Source organism: Ahaetulla prasina, chromosome 4 (assembly GCF_028640845.1).
Source record: "Ahaetulla prasina isolate Xishuangbanna chromosome 4, ASM2864084v1, whole genome shotgun sequence".
NCBI lineage: Eukaryota > Metazoa > Chordata > Lepidosauria > Squamata > Colubridae > Ahaetulla > Ahaetulla prasina.
This window is the reverse complement of record NC_080542.1, coordinates 13,626,967-13,648,324: the sequence shown is the minus strand read 5'-3', so window position 1 is coordinate 13,648,324 and position 21,358 is coordinate 13,626,967. Positions and strand designations below refer to the sequence as shown.

The window sequence follows — 21,358 nt, the reverse complement described above, 5'->3', positions numbered from 1 at the left end:
GGGTCGAAATTTTTTTTTAGCATATGTTTGTTTTATTTTTAACTATACCTTGTGCTCGTTCCGGGAAGTCGGGGGGGGAGGGGGGTTGTGAAGGGAGGGGGGAGGGGAGGTGGGGGGAAAGAGGAAAAAATTTTCTGTAAAACTTTTTGAATTAAAAAAAAATAAGTGTGAACATTGGTTGCGTGCTATTTTTTTTTTTTTTTTGGTTATACTGCGTGTAATGTGGGCAACCTTTGTGTTATTAAACATAAATAGTTTCACTTGCTGGCATTCTTTCTCAGTCCCACAGGGTATCTAATATACTGGATTTCAGAAGGTATCCTAATCTGAAGGAAGGATTGATAGTGTCATGTAAATATTGTTTAATCTGAACCATACCACATATCAAAATTCATCACAACTTTTCTCCTACAATGCTTTGGCTAAGAAGTGGGCAAGGAAAGTTCAAAGTTAAATAATAAATAATGTTATACTTGGTACTGCATCCATCCCAAAGGACTCTGAGCAGTTTACAGACCTATTCCAATTATAAATGTTAACAAAACAAATGTCATGATAAGTTACAAAGAAAATAACCCTCAAAAACTCCAACAGAGTTTACTAAACATCCATTGATTCCCCCTATAATCTTAGAGTCTTAGTTATATAGTGTCTTCTCAAATCCTTAGGGATGTCCAAGGGATAACACCAAAAGAACAGGTCAAGATTGAAAGATGTTATTAACTGTGGGATCAGAGCTAGAAATGTAACAAACTGCTCTTTGAGAAAGGATATATATGGAAGCTCATCTAATCGCCGAGAAAGGTGACTTTTTGCCATGTTTCATTGTTGCAGACAGAACTGGTTCGTGTATGATGACACAGGTATTCTCAAAGAAGATGGTATTTTTCATGGCAGTCATGGCAGTGTTACTGCCAGGGTTTACATGCCTTACTCCTCAGATTAATGCATGTGCTGTGGGGAAATCTCCCCTTATGAAGCATAAGTATTTTTTATCAGGCGATTTCATCGTAGCTGGGATACTATCTCAGTTCTACACAATGTCTCAAGCAGTGCTTTTCAGAAGGCATCCCTCTGAAGAACTAGATGATGATATTATGTAAAGACTTTCTCTTCTTAACCATAGCATATCTCAAATCAGATATTCTTCCATAATAGTATACTTGGACTGAGTTAATTAGTATTATTACTTGCAACATTAATTATTTCTTCTGTTTCTTCCTTCATTCTAATACAATTTGCTACCTTAATAAATATGTACACAGCCACACTTACAGTATGACGGATCTCAGTTCAGCGATTTATTAAAATTTCATATTAAGCTTTTCTCATTGAATTACTTTGAATCAAACAAGCAATACTTTATGATGGAATCACTTTTTGTTGCCAATTAAATGGCATTGTTTTGCGACTTAATGGTTGTTCTGAATATTAAGGAAAAATGGTGCTATGTAACACTGTAAACTTGATTTCTAAGCCCGTACTTCAGCAAACATGGAGCAAAAAATATAAGCGCTGTGTGCCCTAATGAAAAAGCTACACTTTACTTAGGAAAAGGGAGCACTCTATTATGAGCAAAGGAAAAAAAAAAGATTTATATACAACATTTGCCCTAATAAGCTAATATATAAACCTAGAAGTATGTCTAAGAATTTTATGTAGATGATAATATTATTAAAGTCCCTTCACGCAATTTATCTCTCAGTGGAAATTGTTTATAATGAATGAAAGAGCCATGACAGTTAGCCTTCATCCACTTAAAAAAAAAAGTACTTTTATGTTTTACCTCTCATGTAATTTACACATTTTTCATATGATTGAGTACCTCTGTAGCAATGGGAAAAAAACAGTGGGGAAAAAGAACAGTTAAAGATAGAAAACTAGAAGTGTGTCTAACAATTATAACTAGATGATAATAAGATTATTAATGTAAAGTAATTCATGTGTTTCATCATGAAAATTCTATATAATGAATGAATCGTGACAGCCAGCCTTTATCTAGTGAAAAATGGTACTTTTCTTTTTTTTAAGAGCATTTTCTCTTTCCTCTAAAATAACATGTTGGAGACTCTGAAATATTTCTGCAGACTATTTCCATTATTATGCAAGTATTTTATTAGATTCCATACTCTTACATTACATCTCATGTAATTTAAACATTGTTCATACGATTGAGTACATCTCTAGCAATGGAAATCATTTTTGAGGCATTTAGATGATTTCCTGAATGGTAGTGTGTACAATCAAGTTTTGTGTGTAGTGCTTTTTTTTAATTTATTTACATTTATATCCCGCCCTTCTCCGAAGACTCAGGGCGGCTTACAGTGTGTAAGTTGAAAATAAAGTATATGTAATGTCACATTCTGTGAGAAATGAAACATTTTTATAATATATTTTATATATTTTATTATATATTCATTCATTATATATTTATAATGAATGAATTTGTATGTTTTTCCAAAGAGCATTTCCCCCTTCATCAAAAATCTTCTGAAATATTTTTGCAGGCTATTTGAATTCAAGTATTTTATTATATTTCATCGTATTAGAACATTGTACAGTTTCTGAGGGTTTAGGCATTTACATGATTCATTTACGTGCGTGTGTAGTTGAAATATTTAAAAAGTATGCGTAATGTCACATCCTATGAGAAATGAAATATATTTTGGAATATATCTCTTGTTGCAGATTTTTCCTACAGAACTATCAACATATTCTGGCATTGGCTTTAGCTGTGAAAGAAATCAATGAAAACAATCACATTTTATTCAATATGACTCTGGGTATGCACCTCTTTAATAGTTATTTCATGGCAAGATGGACATACTTGGCTTCAACAGAGCTTCTTTCAACACGGGGCAGATTCATCCCCAATTATAAGTGTGATGCCAAGGATAGGGCAATATCTGTTATTGCAGGACCTAACTCTCACATCTATCCCTACATGGCAAACATCTTGAATGTCTACAAGATGCCCCAGGTAAGATTTGCCCTTGAATGAAATTTAATAGACTGTGAGAAGAGCCTTGAGAGTCAAAGTCTAGACAATGATCTGATCAAAAGCATCTGAGCTCAAACCAGAAAAGAAATTTGGGAAAGCAACTCAGAACGGACTCTTTTTTGTTCTTTTGAATGTAAAGGGAGAGGAGAATTTTTGCAGACTTGCAAGATCAGAAAACCAGAATCATGAATACTAAACATTCTTTAATTCTAAGGTTATAGTAACAGAAGCCCACAGGGGTTTGAAAACAATTCTACCTCTCCTGTTACATTTACAAAGCTATGTTTACAAAGCAAAATGATGATGATGATGATGATGATGATGATGATGATGATGATGATGATGATGATGATGATGATGGTGATATAAATTTTATATTACATTTTATTATTTGGAAATAAATAACTGGCAATTCAAAGAGAAATGAAAAAAATATGGTGGCCAGATGAGATATTTTAGATATTGTATTTGATTTATTTCTCAGTCTTAATCCAAACCCATTAATAATTTACTGACTTATACATAGACTTTGTAGAAGTCTATTTGCCAATGGTATTCTACTTGTTCTGGAATTGTACCCAATACATTTTCTTTCTTTTTTTCTTTTTTTAAAATACTTTTTATTAAACATTTAAAAAAAAAACCAGACAGAAATCTTTAACAATTTTTCTTTACAACAAATTCGCATCAGTAAAACATTTCTTACTTATCCATTTTTCTCCCTTATTTCAATGTATCCTTTATACATATAATTCTAATATTAATTTCATACAATAGCAGCGTACACAATTTTATTTCTACAATTTCTATTTCCTCTTGTTTGTTATTACATTTCTATATCTTCCATTATTTGATCTTTCCTTGCCTTTTCTCTCTCTCCTCTAGCCATTCATACCATTTCTCCCACACTATACAATATTCTGGTTTTTCTTTTTCTTGTATCTCCTTTGTAAGTTTGACCATTTCTGCACATCCCAAACCTTTTTTAATCAAATTACCTTTGGTTGGTATATTATTGTTTTTCCAATTCTGTGCATAGATTATTCTAATAAAAATAAAAAATAAAAATATTTCTGGCCTCATCTCTATATGTTGTTTGGTTATTTCTTCTAATTGTAGTCTAATACTTGGTTATTTCTTCTAACTGTAATCTAATACTCTAATCCAATACTGTTTCGCTTTGTGGCATGTCCACCACATGTGGTAGTACATACCCTTTTGTTGTTTGCATTTCCAGCACATTGATGGGGTATTGGTTGCAGGAACTCGGTATGTCTAGTTTAATGAAAAGAAGGACTAGGGGAGACATGATAACAGTGATCCAACATCTCAGGGGTTGCCACAAAGAAGAAGGAGTCAAACTATTCTCCAAAGCACCTGAGGGTAGAACAAGAAGCGATGGGTGGAAACTATTCAAGGAGAGAAGCAACTTAGAACTAAGGAGAAATTTCCTGACAGTTAGAACAATTAATCAGTGGAACAACTTGCCTGCAGAAGTTGTAAATGCTCCAACACTGGAAATTTTTAAGAAAATGTTGGATAACCATTTGTCTGAAATGGTGTAGGGTTTCCTGTCTCGGCAGCGGGTTGGATTAGAAGACCTCCAAGGTCCCTTCCAATTCTGTTATTATGTTATGTTATGTTATGTTATGTTATGTTATGTTATGTTATGTTATGTTATGTTATGTTATGTTATGTTATGTTATGTTATGTTATGTTATGTTATGTTATGTTATGTTATGTTATGTTATGTTATGTTATGTTATGTTATGTTATGTTATGTTATGTTATGTTATGTTATGTTATTGGGAAACATCTTAGCCAGCCTTGCTGGGGCCAAATGCCACCTATAGAACATTTTATACATATTTTCTTTATAGGATACAGATATTGCCAGTTTATAATTTTTATTCCATAATTTCTCCCATTTATCCAATTTTCTCTTTTTCTCTTTTCAATTTGTATGCAAGTCATCATCCCATTTTATTTGCATGTTCAAAGTAGTTTTGCTTTACTCATTTGATTTTCCGTGCCATATCAGCTTGTGAAGCCAAATTTATCCTGTGTCTTATTAAATCTATTCTTTATTTATTTATTTATTTTTTTGGGGGGGTTCCTTCTGTAAATCTAGCTCCAATTTTTTAAGTTCTTTTTGCAGATTATCTTGTTCTTGGTTTTTTGTTTGTTTGTTTCTTTTCACTGTATATGCAGTTGTTAGCCCTCTTCTATATGCTTTTGCAGTGTCCCACAAGATTTGGAGAGATTTTTCTTCTTTTGTGTTTATCCTAAAAAATATGTTCATTTCTTTTTCAATCATTTGGATATATTCTTTGTCTTTTAATATTTCTTTATTCAACATCCACCTCTTTCTTTTCTTCTGGCCTTTCCATATCACCATTAATGGATTATGATCCGCCCATATATTTGTTGTTATTTCCACTTCTTCTGTTTCTTTTCTGAATTATGGCGTCATCCATACCATATCTATCCTAGACCACGATTTGTGTGTTTTAGAATAGAACATGTATTGTTTCTTTTCCTTGTTTATTTCCCTCCACGTATCGTGTAAGCATAGTTTGTGTGTCATTTCGTGAAGTGTATCTGGTAAGGTCTTTGTCTTATTTTTCTTATTGTTTCGATAATCTTTTTTAATATCCATAATTACATTGGTCTCCAATTAAACATATGTTTTCCTATTCTAATTGTCTTATTTTGTTGTGTATCTTTCTATAAAATTATTTTTGATTATTATTTGGTGCCTAAATTGAGATCAATAATATTGTTTTTTGTTTTGTTTCTACTTCAGTCATTAAAATTCTTCCCTCCTCATCTGTGTGTGTGTATATATATATATAGATAGATAGATAGATAGATAGATAGATAGATAGATAGATAGATAGATAGATGTATACTGTGATTCCTGGTTTTTTGTGTTAATGATATGTAGACTTCACCTATTCTTGGGTATTCTAATAGTTTTCTGTGCTGTTCCTTGATGTGTACTTCCTGTAAATTTATAATGTCCATATCTAATTTTTGTAGCTTTGTGAATGTCTCAGTTCTCTTAGCTGGTGAATTTAAACCATTTATATTTATTGAAATCATTTTTATTTCTTCCTCCATATTCTTTCTTATTTATTCATTGTTCTTAATCTTTTTGTATTTCTTGTTTCTCTTTGTATTTTTCCTTTTGCTCCTCCTCCCTCTATTCGTTCCTTTTCCTGTTTCCTTTTTTCTTCCTGTTCCCCATCATTCTCCTCCATTTGGTATTCTTCCTGGCTTTTGCTCTCGACTTCATCCTCCCTAGTTCTTCTTCTAATGCAAAGTGGTGTTCAAAAAATTCCTGGGCCTTATTTAGTTTATCAATCTTGAATTTTTTCTCCTGCCAGGAGAGCAGGATACCTTCTGATATTAACCATCAGAACATAACATTATATTTATTTAGTTGTAATGTAAGGAAATGATACTTTCTTCTTTGGTCTCTCACTTGTCTCAGGATTTGTTTAAGGGTTATTATTTTTTTTCCTTTGTATAATATCGATTCTTCCTGCATTTTTTAAATAATTTTCATCTTTTATCATTTTTTTGTGAATCTAATGTGTACTTCTTTCGGCAGGTTGTGCCTGTTTGCATAATTCATGTGCACTCTGTACACAAACTATCTCTCCGCATATCTTGCTTGTCTCTTTGTGTTGCCTCTGCTAAGATTTCTGACATAATCTCCCCTAAGTCTTCTTCCTTATTTTCCATGATATTTTGAAATCCAAGAAAGAAATATGCTTTCTCCATCTCCAAAAATACTATTGATTCTTCTAAGTCTCTATTAATTATCATACGTTTTTGTTCCAGGGTTTTTATTTTCTTATCTGTTTGTCCATTTTTGACTCTGCTGTTTGGATCCTTTGTTCATTTTTCAAGATATTCTGTTGAATTTTTTCTATTTTGTCATCCATTTTTTAAATATTTTCCTTCATTTTTCGCATATTGGATTTAAGATCTTTGTGATTTTTTTTTATCTCTTCATGGTTGTTAGCAATGGCTTCCTATGTTTTAGTCATTGCCTCTTGTATCATCAGTAACGTGGTTTGGATGCTTTGTATATTTAATGTTGAACCTGCTTTATCTGTTCCAAGCATACTTTCTATTGATCATTGATGTGTTGGGGAAGATGTAGTGGATGCAGGGTTTGGGGCTATTTTCTTACTTATTTTGGTTACCGTTGTTGTACTTGTGCTTGTCATTTTTCCTATCTGAAGTAAATTTTTCCAAAATATCATATAAGAGATTAATTCTGGAGATCTTAAACTATTCACTATAAGGCTCCTTGAATCTCCACCCTTATATAGTTTTTAAACTTAATCTATATAATATTAATATTAATTTCCTAAATATAGATATAAATATCACTGTGGTTATAACTATAGATTATAGTTATCTATATCTTAATAAATAATTATTATATATTACATATTTCTTAAATCCTTATTTTCTATATAGTTATTTAAGACTATGTATAGCTTTACTTATCTATAAAGATGTAAAAGGAAAGGAAAATTTATACACTTATTACTTAATAATATAATAAATATAAATATACATATATCCTATTATGTAAATATATATAAATCTCTTATTTTAAAGATATAAATATATATAAATATAAATTTATATTTCGTATCATTTACTGCTTATAGCTAATCTAGATTACTCAGAGTTAATTTTCAAATATCAATATTCAAGCATATATTAATAATCATTTAACGATACAAAATTTTATAGATTTATTAGTTTCTATGGTACACAGTTTTATCTTAATTACTTTTAGTTGAACATTTATTTCATCTCTCACAACTGAATTTGGGTCTTAGAGTTTTTGTATTTCACAAAGTGAAAGTCTCTTGTATTTTTTTTTAAGTCTGTATAATCTTCACCCAATTTTGAATCATTCTCTGTAGGTACCCCCCTTTTTTAATCCTGTCTGTCCTTTACCCTCCTCTTCAGTTCTTTCCAATTGTAAAGTTTATTATCAGTTTCCAAAAATGTCCAAACTATCCAGTTTTGACAGTCTTAATTAGCAATCACCAATCCTATTGTTTTCTGCTTCTATTCCTTCTAGACACCCATTAAATCCACCATGTCCTGAATCACCGCTCAAATTCCATCATTAATTAAGCCTTTTCGATCCTGAAAGTCTACCTTGAGTTTTACAGTACTATTAACAATATCAAAATGAATGTATAGATTTAAAGTCATCAATTCACACAGTCACAGAAATGTATCCAGCTGGAGTTTCTTAACTCTTTTCATCTGCTACTTCACCTTTTTGCATTGTCACTGCTTGTCAGGTTATTTCATTTGCTCCTTGTCCTCCTAGTCGCTGCATTTATTTTTCCAGGAATCCTGCCTCTAGTTTCAGAGTCTCAATATTTACGCTCCACCATTCAACAATATAATTCTACCTACTTTTTGGGGTTTTCTCCCCTGCAGTTATGTTGATTTCTCAATCTTTGCTTCCTACTCCGCAGCTGTCAGTGCTTCGGGCCAGCCAATATGGCTAGTTTATTTCCTACCGGAATCAAGAGGTTTCTCCTGAACCTTCAGGTGAATTGATTTCCCCCCCAAGGCCCTCAAATATCCCCCTTTTTTCTATCAATCTCTCTGGGATTGATAGTGCTTATTTTAGCTTCCTAGCTGGAAAATTCGAGTTTAGGAATGGAGTCCCTCATTCCATTCATGCTGATGTCACTGCTGGAAGCTCTCACCCAATACATTTTCATAAATGCATTTTCTTACTATGTTTTAATAATCACATTAAGGAGTCATCATTTTAAAAAAATTCAACATACCGTTATTATTATTTGGGAATAGTTATTTTGCTCTTTAAATTTATTTCCTGAATTAATGCATTTCTCAGGTCTCTGGCTTTCTACTTATATTACAATAACAAATGGTTGAATGAATATTCTGTACATCAGGGTTTTTTTTCAGAACATGATTAGATCTTGGTTAATATGGAAAGCCATAAATTAAGAGCAGATTTTTTAAAAGAATATTGAATGTTTCATTTTGGAAAATCATGCTGCTTTTTTTTTCTATATTCAGCTGACATATGGATCTCCTCCAACTATAGATGACAAGATACAAACTGTTTTCTTTCATCGTTTTTTCCCAAATGGTGACCAACAGATTATGGGTATTCTCCAGTTGCTGCTGCATTTTAGATGGACATGGATTGGGCTGATTTCCCAACCTGATGTGATTGGAGAGAGTTTCGTCCAAAATGCTGTTCCTTTGTTTTCCCAAAAAGGTGTCTGCTTTGACTTCATAGAAGAGATGGTCAAGGAAACATTTTCTAATGATATTTTAAGCGCCCTTGCAGATTTTCATAAAACATATGTGATTATCATGAAAAGCACTGTCAATGTTATTATCCTATATTGTGAAAATCAGAACACTATGTTTTTTAGAGCGTTGCCCTATATGGACCAAATTGTAGAGACATCCATTGAGGGAAAAGATAAAGTTTGGATAATGCCAGCCCAGATGGAGTTTACCTCACTTGCACTTCAAAGAGCTATGAATATGAATGCCTTCAATGGTGTTATATCTTTTATAGCTTCTTCCAAGGAGATTTCTGGATTCCATAAATTCCTTCAAATGAGAAACCCAACTTCAGAAGCGGAAGACCATTTAATGAGAGTGTTCTGGGAACAGGTTTTTGAATGCTCCTTTCCTAAAGATAATTTAGATGAAGACGCTGGGAAGCTCTGCACTGGAGAAGAGAAGTTGGAGAAACTACCTAAGGCTGTGTTTGATACCACCATGAGTGGGCAGAGTTACTGCATCTACAATGCAGTCTATGGTGTGGCCCATGCCTTACAAGCCATGCTTTCCCTCAAATCCAAATCCAAAACAAGGATAGAAGTTGGGAGAGAAATATTGTTGGCTCAAAAAGCATGGCAGGTAATAAAAGAATAAACAACTATTTCCTATTGCTGTTCTGTCTAATGCAGTAAGCTGTGTTACAAAGGTTATGGCCAATGAGAATGCTGGAGTGATGATTTTTAAGTCTTTTGCCACTCTATTTTTCTCTTGTTTTGAGAAAGCTTTGTAATTGGGAAGATACGACAATGCTACAAGAATATTTATTTATTTATTTATTTATTTATTTATTTATTTATTTATTTATTTATTTATTTATTTATTTATTTATTATTTAGATTTTTATACCGCCCTTCTCCCGAAGGATTCAGGGCAGTGTACAGCCAAATTATAAAACAGTACAATATACAGTTAAAACAAAGACTTAAAATAAACATATTCCATAAATGGCCAAAATTTAAAACAATCAAATTTAAAACCCTTAAAATTCATAAATAGTAACCCCAATTAAAATTATTTAAAGATTTAAAAATTTAAGCCAGTCCCGATTGAATAAATAAATGCGTTTTCAGCTCACGGCAAAAGGTCCGAAGGTCAGGTATATGACGCAAACCAGGGGGAAGTTCGTTCCAAAGGGTAGGAGCTCCAACAGAGAAGGCCCTTCCCCTGGAGGCCACCAGCCGACATTGCTTGGCGGATGGCACCCTGAGAAGGCCCTCTCTGTGTGAGCGTATGGGTCAGTGGGAGGCGTAAGGTAACAGCAGGCGGTCCCGTAAGTACCCAGGCCCTAAGCCATGGAGAGCTTTAAAGGTGGTAACCAAGACTTTAAAGCGCACCCGAAAAACCACGGGTAGCCAGTGCAGTCTGCGCAGGAATGGTGTTACATGGAAGCAACGTGTGGCTCCCTCAATCACCCACGCAGTTGCATTAATTGAAGTCTCCGGGTGCACCTCAAGGGGAGCCCCATGTAGAGAGCATTGCAATAATCCAAACGGGAGGTAACAAGAGCGTGAGTGACCGTGCATAAGGCATCCTGGTCGAGGAAGGGGCGCAACTGGCAGACCAAGCACACCTGGTAAAAAGCTCTCCTGGAGATGGCCGCCAAATGATCTTCAAATGACAGTCGTCCATCCAGGAGAACACCCAAGTTGCACACCCTTTCCATTGGGGCCAATGACTCGCCTCCAACAGTCAGCCGCAGTTGCAGCTGACTGTACCGGGGTGCCGGCATCCACAGCCACTCCATCTTGGAGGGATTGAGCTTGAGCCTGTTTCTCCCCATCCAGACCCATACGGCTTCCAGACACCGGGACAGTACTTCGACACCTTCGTTGGGGTGGCCCGGGGTGGAAAAGTACAGCTGAGTGTCGTCAGCGTACAGCTGGTAACTCACCCCAAAGCCACTGATGACCTCACCCAGCGGCTTCATATAGATCTTGAACAGGAGAGGCGAGAGAATCGACCCCTGAGGCACCCCACAAGTAAGGCGCCTCGCGGTCGATCTCTGCCCCCCTGTCAACACTGTCTGCGACCGGTCAGAGAGATAGGAGGAGAACCACCGGTAGACGGTGCCTCCCACTCCCAAGCTCTCCAACCGGTGCAGCAAGATACCATGGTCGATGGTATCAAAAGCCGCTGAGAGCTCTAATAGGACCAGGGCAGAGGAACTATCCCTGGCCCTCCAGAGGTCATCCACCAACGCGACCAAAGCTGTCTCCGTACTATATCCGGACCGGAAGCCGGACTGGAACGGGTCTAGATAGACAGCTTCATCCAGGTACCGGGGAAGCTGCCATGCCACCACACTTTCTACAACCTTCGCCACAAAGTGAAGGTTGGAGACTGGACGATAATTTCCCAAAATAGCTGGGTCCAGGGAAGGCTTCTTGAGGAGGGGTCTCACCACCGCCTCTTTCAAGGCGGCGGGGAAAACCCCTTCCAACAATGAAGCATTTATAATTCCCCAGAGCCAGCCTCGTGTCACCTCCTGTGTGGCCAGCACCAACCAGGAGGGACATGGGTCCAGTAAACATGTAGTGGCATGTAACCTCCCCAGTAACCTGTCCACGTCCTTGAGAGCCACAGAATCAAACTCATCCCAAATAACCTCAACAAGACGCGTCTTCGTTCTCTCACTTGGATCATCGCAATTTTGGTCCAAACTATCCCAAAGTTGAACAATTTTATCATATAGATAACCACTAAACTCCTCGGCATGTCCCTGCAAGTGGTCATCCCGCCCCTCCTGATGAAGGAGAGAGCGGTTCACCCAAAACAGGGTGGCCGGGTGGTTATCTGCCGACGCAATGAGGGTGGAAACGTAAGAACGTTTCACCTCCCTCAGTGCCACTAGGTAGGTCTTAGAAAAAGACCTAACTAGTGTCCGATAAGCCTCGGAACGGCTGGACCTCCAGGTACTCTCTAGGCGTCTTCTCCGGTGTTTCATCTCTCTCAGCTCCTCAGAAAACCAAGGAGTCAATTGATATCTACAACGGGTCAGAGGCCGCAAAGGCACGACATGGTCCAAAGCCCCAGCCACGGCGTGTTCCCAGGCCGTAACTAGTTCTTCAGCCGTGCCATGGGCAAGATCCTCAGGGAACAGCCCAAACTCCATCAGGAACCTCTCAGGGTCCATCAGGCGCCTGGGACGGAACCAACGCATTGGTTCCGTCTCCTTGCGGTGGTGAGCGGCGGTCCGAAAGTTCAGGCAAAGGAGACAATGACCTGACCATGACACAGGTTCTGTCACTAAATCTCCTAATTCCAGATCATTAAACCACTGGCCAGAGATATAAATTAGGTCCAGTGTGCCTCCCCCCAATGTGTGTAGGGCCATCAGTTACTTGAATCAGGTCCAAGGCCGTCATGGAAGCCTGGAACTCCTGGACCGCCGTTGATGACAAGCCGGCGGATGGCAAGTTGAAATCCCCCATGACCAAAAGTCTGGGAATCTCAACCGCCACTCCGGCAAGCACCTCCAGCAGCTCAGGTAGGGCTGTAATCACGCAGCAAGGAGCCAGGTACGTGATCAACAAACCCATCTGATTCCTATGGCCCCACTTCACAAGGAGGGATTCACAACTGGCTATCTGAGGCACAGTGGACTTCCTTGGCTCTAGACTTTCTCTAATCACAACCGCCACCCCTCCACCCCTACCTTGGGCCCTCGGTTGATGGAATGCTCGGAAACCTGGGGGGCACAGTTCAACCAGGGATACTCCCCCTTCTGTGCCCAACCAGGTCTCCGTAATGCCCATAAAGTCATTAGGAAGAAAGAATTAAGATACAGTAGCATTCTGAGTTTGGCAGAGGTTCAATACATCTGTGGCAGTGAAGAAATATTGAACGAACAATCATTTTATTAATGTGCCCAATCATATTAAATGAACAACCTTTAACTTAATACTACTGATTCTTTTCTCTTTCTGTTCCTTCCTCTTTTCCCATTAATTGTCTACCTCTGCTTCTGTTTAGCTCCATCATTATTTGAGAACCATCTCATTTAATAACACTGCAGGACAGAAAATTTCCTTTAATGAAAATGGGGATGTAGAGACTGGATTTGACATTATCAACTGGGTCACGTTCCCAAACCAGACCTTTGTTAAAGTCAAAGTTGGAAAGATCGACCCAACAGCTTCTCCGGATAAGCTATTCACCATCTCTGCAAAAGACATAATCTGGCCCAACATGTTTAACCAGGTATAGCCTGCTCAGATTTCAAATTGTGTGTTCTTCCCCATCCCTTTTGTGCTTCCAGAATTATTGATTTGAATGGATCTTCAAGTTGTTAAGCTGAAAAAGGAAATTGCAAAAGTGAAGAAATAGAGGTAGTTTTCGAATTACGACTACAATGGAGCCCAAAAATTTCTGTTGCTAAGCGAGCCACTGATTAAGTTTTGCTCAATTTTATGATTTTTCTTGGTACAGTTCTTAAGTGAATCACTAAAATTTTTAACTTAGTAGCATAATTGTTAAATTATCTGGCTTCCCTTTGACTTTGCTTGTTAAGAATTTCTAAAAGATGATTACATGATCCCAGAACACTGCATCCATAATGTATGTGAGCCAGTTGCCAATCATATTAATTTTGATCAGCTGACTGTGTGGATATTTCAATCATCATAAATGGAGGTCTTCTAGTTCAACCCCTACCCAAGCAGGGAGACCCCTATGGTGAACCAATGGCATGTGTGTCAGAAGTGACACACAGAACCATGTCACCTGTCACACGTGGCGTTGCCCATTCCTCTCACCATTTTTTGGCGCATGTGCGCACACGATGATCAGCTGGCCTTTGTGCATGCGGCAGTGCCTGAAACTGGAAGAGCTGATCTTCTGGTGTGAGCATACATGCCAGCCAGATGAACGGTGTGTGTGAATGTTCACCAGTAACCAGAAGACTTCCTTGCCCACAGAAAACTGGAAGTACCTTATCTGGTGCGCACGTGCCCCTTGGGCAGGTCTTCTTCCTGATCACAGCAATGTTGGGAGCATGAAGTGCTCCCTTTTCAGCTCCCTTTTCTCCCTTCGAAAAGGTTCACTATCACTGCCCTATACCGTTCCAAACAAATAACTGTCTGATCAGATAGATAGATAGATAGATAGATATGATAGATAGATGATAGATAGATGATAGATAGATGATAGATGATAAATGGTGGATGATGGATGGATGGATGGATGGATGGATGGATGGATGGATGGATGGATGGGCGGATAGGTGGATAGGTGGAGGGATGGATGACTTTGCCAAGTTCTTATTTATCTCAAAAATGGCAGGAAAAATGATAAAATTATGGCTCTTAGATTGCTTCTTTTCCCACCAATCCTTGAAAGAAATGGTCATCCAAGAGAAAGAATAGACTAGAATAGAATTTTTTATTGGCCAAGTGTGATTGGACACATATGCTCTTTGGTGCATATGCTCTCAGTGTACAAAAAAGAAAAGATACAGTTGTCAAGAATCAATAGGTAGAATACTTAATGATAGTCATATGGTACAAATAAGCAATCAAATTACTGCAATTACTGCAGGTTCTAGTCCCACCAGGCCCAAGGTTGACTCAGCCTTCCATCCTTTATAAGGTAGGTAAAATGAGGACCCAGATTGTTGGGGGGGCAATAAGTTGACTTTGTATATAAATATACAAATAGGATGAAGACTATTGCTAACATAGTGTAAGCCACCCTGAATCTTCGGAGAAGGGCGGGATATTAATGCAAATAAAAAAAATATCATACTAGGAAACAATCAATATAAAACGTAAGGATTCAGCAACAAGTTACAGTCATACTGTCATAAGTGGGAGGAGATGAGTGATACGAACAATGCAAAGATTAATAGTAATAGTAATGCAGACTTAGTGAAAGCAATTGGTGCTTACCTTTCTGGCATGGATGGGAAGGGGAAAAAAAGGGGGAAATCTCATGTCAGGGACCATTTTAACCCTGGTCCAAAGAGAAAACCTCCCCATTGCAGTGGCCAAAGTAGAGAAAGGAATTGAAACTTGGGGTGGGGGGAGCTGATTCACCTTTATTTCCAGCTAATTTATACATGGGAAATAAATTCTTCTGGGTCTTTACATTCACCAAGCCAAATGATGCTATCTTCCTGGATCTCCAATTTTTAGTATTCCTATCTCCAGTTTTGATTCTAGTTCCCATTTTCTGCAGTTCTTCCACTGATTTATTACAATTGCTCCAAACCAACTGATTTTTGCGACACTTATACCCTATTATTTAAAAGTAAAATTCACCCTGAAATAGAATTTTCTGATAGAAAACTTGTGACTTTTAATAAATCCTGCTTTCACTTCTTGATAGGTTCAGCCTCTTTCTGTATGCAATGACAATTGCTATTCGGGGACCAGGAAGAGGAAAATAGAAAGGAAACCGTTTTGCTGTTATGACTGCATTCCATGTGCAAAAGGGAAAATTTCAAACCAGATGGGTAAGAGTTGCTTTGTATAAAACTATTCAGACTCCTTACCAGGGGTGAAACGCTACCGGTTCGCAGAATTTCAGAATTCTGAAAAGCAGAACAAAACTATGGAAAGATAAGCCTAATGAATACCTTTTTCTATTGTAGGATAAGGGATTTTCCCAGGAAAGATAGAAGAGAGAGAGGGAAGTGAAGGGAGGGAGACGGAGAGGGAGAGGGAGAGGGAGAGGGAGAGGGAGAGGGAGGAGAATGTGCATAAAAGACGAACAGAGTAGAATTGTAATCACAAAGCAATGTGTAAGTATTAGACATTCTATCATACTTACAACATGGTACTAAATACACTGTACATTAAACAGACATTTTTAAAGAATCTCATTAATTAACTCTTCTGTTAATTAACTATCTGTTCCCCTGTATTAATATTTCTAGAAATGGATCTTATTGCTTTCTTGTTCCAGATGCAGTTGATTGTTTCCAATGTTCAGAAGATCAATATCCAAATAAGGCCCAAAATCTCTGTATACTGAAAACTACAACCTTCCTGTCTTACAGTGAGCCACTGGGGATTACCTTGGCCACTGTTAGTCTCTTCTTTTCCTTCATCACAACTTTGGTGCTGGGTATCTTCATTAAAGAGCAGGACACACCCATAGTCAAAGCCAACAACAGGAACCTCACTTACGTTCTTCTCATTGCCCTCCTCCATTCCTTTCTTTGCAGCTTACTCTTCATTGGGAAACCCGACCAAATTAAATGTCTGTTGCGACAAACTGCTTTTGGCGTCATCTTCTCCATAGCCCTTTCTTGCATTTTGGGGAAAACAACCATTGTTGTTATTGCTTTCATGGCCACTAAGCCAGGCTCCAAAATGAGGAAATGGGTGGGAAACAGGTTGGCCAAAAGTATTATCCTATCTTGCTCCGTAGCGCAATTCACCATTTGTACAATGTGGTTGGCGATTTCTCCCCCATTCCCAGATTTAGACACGCACTCCATGGTGGAAGAAATTGTGCTGGAATGTAATGAAGGTTCAGCCATCATGTTTTACCTTGTCCTTGGCTTTATGGGTTTCTTGTCTTCTACCAGCTTCACAGTGGCCTTTCTAGCCAGGAAGTTACCTGACAGCTTTAATGAAGCCAAATTTATCACCTTCAGCATGTTGGTCTTTTGTAGTGTCTGGATCTCATTTGTCCCAACCTATCTGAGTACAAAGGGAAAATACATGGTGGCTGTGGAGATCTTCTCCATTTTGGCTTCAGCAGCTGGATTACTGGGCTGCATCTTTTTCCCCAAATGCTATATCATTATGTTTAGACCTGATTTGAATACAAAAGGACAGTTAATAAAGAAATGATTCAGATTTTGTTTATTGGTGTGATGCATTAAGTATTTCCCTGATTCCAATTATAAATGTGGGATTCATTTCAAGTCAGAATTGTTGATTCAGTATCATAAGTATACTACTAAGTATCATAAGTATACTACTAAGATACATAAGTATCTTAAGTAGTATACTAAGTAGTATACTAAGTAGTATACTAAGATACATAAGTATACTACTAAGATACTACTAAGTATCTTAGTAGTATAGGCTGTAGGCTTATCTTTTTAGAGCTTTTACCAGTATATAAGGAACAAAAAGGTAAAGGCCAGCAAATAATGGAGTTTAATGTGTGGCTAAAAGAGTGGTGTAAAAGGGAAGGCTTTGGTTTTATTAGTCACGATGTCTGCAACTGGTCCAATGAAAAACTATACAAAAGAGATGGATTGCATCCATCAAAGAAAGAGCCTGAGTTACTTAGCAATAAATTCACAGATTTTCTGGAGAAACATTTAAACTGAACAGTGGGGACAGAGAATTAATTGATACAGAACATTTCTGTCCCCAACAATCCAAAATTAATAGGGTTATCAGTGCATGTAACATAGATATCTGTGTGGGTAAGATTATCAGCCCTGCTATCAAGCAAAACCAAGCATTTAATAGTGAGTGCCATACCATGTGCACTAATCAAACAGGTGACAAGAAAGTAGGGGCAGTCATGCACAACACAGGTTATGTAGACAATAAATACAAGGTCAATCAAAATGGACTCAAATATCTATACACCAATGCACAGAGTATGAGGAATAAACAGGGTGAATTAGAAATTCAAGTAAATGAGGGCAGATATGATATTGTTTCCCTTACGGAAACTTGGTGGGATGAAACTGACAAATGGAACATACAGCTAGAGGGATATAAATTATTTAAAAGAAATAGACCAAATGAAAGAGGAGGTGGAATTGGGAAAATGATATTGCCATAGGTATATAATATAGGCCACCCAACCAAACAGAGGAAGTAGACGAACTTTTTGTTAGTTAGCTAACTAAGGTATGTAGGAAGCACATCACAGTAGTAATGGGGGATTTTTACTATTCTGAAATCAATGGGAGACAAACTCTGCACCAAGTGGAAAATCCAACAGGTTCCTAACAAACCTAGCAGACAACTTTGTTTCCCAAAAAGTAGAGAAGGGAACAAGGGGATCAGCCATATTGGACTTAATTCTCACTAACAGAGATGAAATGATAGAAGGTGTTGAAGCTATAGGAATCTTGGGGCAAATGATCACGCAATATTGGAATTCAACATTATGCAAACACAAGTAGTAGAACAAAGTCAAACTAGAGTCTTGGACTTCAAGACAGCTAATTTCAATAAACTCAGAGAGAGCTTGAGAAGGATTCCATGGATGAGAATCCTCAAGGGGAAAACAAAGCTTGGGAAATTTTATAAAGTGAGATTATAAAAGCCCAGACTAGCACAATAACAATGAGGAAGAAAAATAATAGATCTCAAAAGAAACCAGCATGGATACATAAAGAACTATCTTACAAATTGAAAGACAAAAAGGACAAGTATAAAAAGTGGAAAGAGGGGCAAATAACTAAGGCAGAATATCAGAATATCATTAAAAAAAAGCTTCAACAAGATTCCTTTCTAGGGTGAAGAAGACAAAGATATGTTCAAGATCTTTGACTGATCATAGCCTGGTATGGGTGAAATTTGATCAGGATAAGGGAGCTAGGAGATCTTGGAGGTTAAATGAAAGTTTGTTTAGATATGAAGAAAATGTAAAAGAATGTAAAAGACAAATGAAAGAATTTTTTGTTATGAATATGCATAAGGGTACATCTGTGGAAATGGTCTGGGATGCAAGTAAGGCATACATAAGGGGAATTTTAATACATATGAATAACAAACATAGAATTAGACAGCAGAAGAAGCGGATGGAAGTAGAGGAGGAAATAAAAAATAAAGAGCAATTATTTATACTTTGTCCAGGAAAGTAAAAGAAACAATAAATATACTACGAGGGCAGTTTAATACGCTGATGGCAGACCAGGTGGCAACTAACCTACAATATGTTAAGCATAATACATTTTTTAACGCTAATAAAAGGTGGGTGGTTAGCAAATGTAATAAGGAAAAAACAGAGATTATGTACTATCAGAAAGATAGAATATAAAGGTAAAGAGGTATATCAACAGAAAGCTTTTTTAGAATTTTATGCAAAGTTATATGCTGGTGATCCAATCCAAGGTATAGATATAGATAGATACTTATAGGAAGAAAATATCTGTGAATTTACACCAGAACAAAGGGAAGAACTGAATCAAACTATAACTTCTGAGAAAATTATTTTAGCAATTAAACTGTTAAAAATGGGTAAAGCCCCAGGAACAGATGGACTAACAGCTGTCTATTATAAAAATTTACAGTTTGAAATGGTAGAACCACTTAAAGATTTATTTAATAAAATTCAATCTGGAGGAGATGTGCCTCCTTCATGGAGAATGGCATTTATTTCATTGATACCAAAGGAAGATCAAGACTGTAGTAAACCAGAAAATTATAGGCCGATATCACTTTTGAACACTGATTACAAAATTTTTGCTAAAATATTAGCAAATAGATTAATGTTAGTCATGAGTCAAATGATTCACAGTGACCAATCAGGATTTATAAGAGGAAACAAATGAGATATAACGTAAGACAAATTGTAAATCTATTGGAATATTTGTAAAGAAACAACCAAGTCCCGGCAGCGCTCTTTTTCCTGGATCCTGAGAAGGCATTTGATCGATTGAACTGGCAATTTTTACTTAAAATAATAGAAAGGATGCAATTTGGGGAATATTTTACAGAAGCAATTAGAGCAATATATCAGAAACAAACAGCACAAATAATAGTTAATGGTAGTTTAACAGAAGTTTTTAGAATTGAAAAAGGGACAAGACAGGGATGTCCTTTGTCCCCATTACTGTTTATTTTAACTCTAGAACTTTTACGTGAATAAAATACATGGCTCAGACAAAATAAAAGGAATTAAAATGAGACACCAAGATTATAGATTAAGAGCATTTGCAGATGACTTGGTTGTTACCTTATCTCAACCAACACAATCGGTTATATACGTGATGGATATAATTAGCCAATATGGGAAGGTATCTGTATTTAAAGTAAATCAACAAAAGACAAAGGTAATAACTAAAAATATGACTATACATCAGAAAGAAGAATTAGAAAGAGTAACGGGATTTGAAATAGTAAAAAAGGTTAAATATTTAGGAATATATATTTCAGCTTCAGATGTGAAATTATATAAAAATAATTATGAAGTATTATGGCAAAAAGTGCAGAAGGAAATGGAGAACTGGAAAAAATTACAATTATCTTTATTGGGAAGAATAGCAGTAATAAAAATGAATGTTTTGCCTAGGTTTTTATTTCTGTTCCAAATGATACCAATACTTAAAAAAGATGCAAATTTGCAGAATGGCAGAAAGGTATTAACAACTTTATCTGGATGGGTAAAAGACCGAGAATAAAGTTAAAAATAATACAGAATACGCGTGAAAGAGGGGGTCTTAAAACACCTAATCTAAGATTATATTATGAAGCAGCTGCCCTGTCACTAATCAGTGATTGGTTTAACCTAACAGAAGAAAGAACACTAAACATAGAAGGTTATGATTTGTTATATGGATGGCATGCTTATTTATTATATGACAAGAACGTGGATAAGGTTTTTAAAAGCCATATACTTAGAAGTGCTTTGTTGCGGGTTTGGAAAAAGTATCAATATAAGTTAAATTATAAAATATCTATATGGGCAATCCCCAAACATGTGATAGAGAACATAAATATAGAAAAAAAACAAGAGGTGGTTACCTACAAAGAGCTTCTTTTTATGGAAAAGGGTAAATTACAATTGAAACCTTTAAATATAATGAAAGAAGAAAGGATAATTCATACTTTGGACAGCCGCAAGCTAGATGGAGAGAAGACCAGAAAATTGGTATCATGCAAAATGAGGAAATTTGGTAAAACAAATTAGAGATCAAAGTCAATCGCATATTAAAAGGTTATATAATGTGTTGATAGAAATAGACTCAGAAATGGAATTAGTTAAGGATTGTATGGTAAAATGGGCACAAAATATTCAGCAACTTATAATGATGGAAACATGGGGAAAAAT

The 21,358-nt window shown here is 36.5% G+C and overlaps 1 protein-coding gene across 1 annotated transcript; it reads left to right on the top strand.

The window, feature by feature from the left end:
* Positions 1–899: 899 nt before the first annotated feature.
* Positions 900–17,184, top strand: LOC131197943 (vomeronasal type-2 receptor 26-like). The gene is made up of 6 exons (XM_058182448.1): positions 900–1,099; positions 2,803–2,980; positions 9,104–9,964; positions 13,358–13,585; positions 15,710–15,836; positions 16,289–17,184. The coding sequence occupies exons 1-6, from the start codon at positions 900–902 to the stop codon at positions 17,182–17,184; spliced, it is 2,490 nt and encodes an 829-aa protein (XP_058038431.1).
* The last annotated feature ends 4,174 nt before the right edge of the window (positions 17,185–21,358 follow it).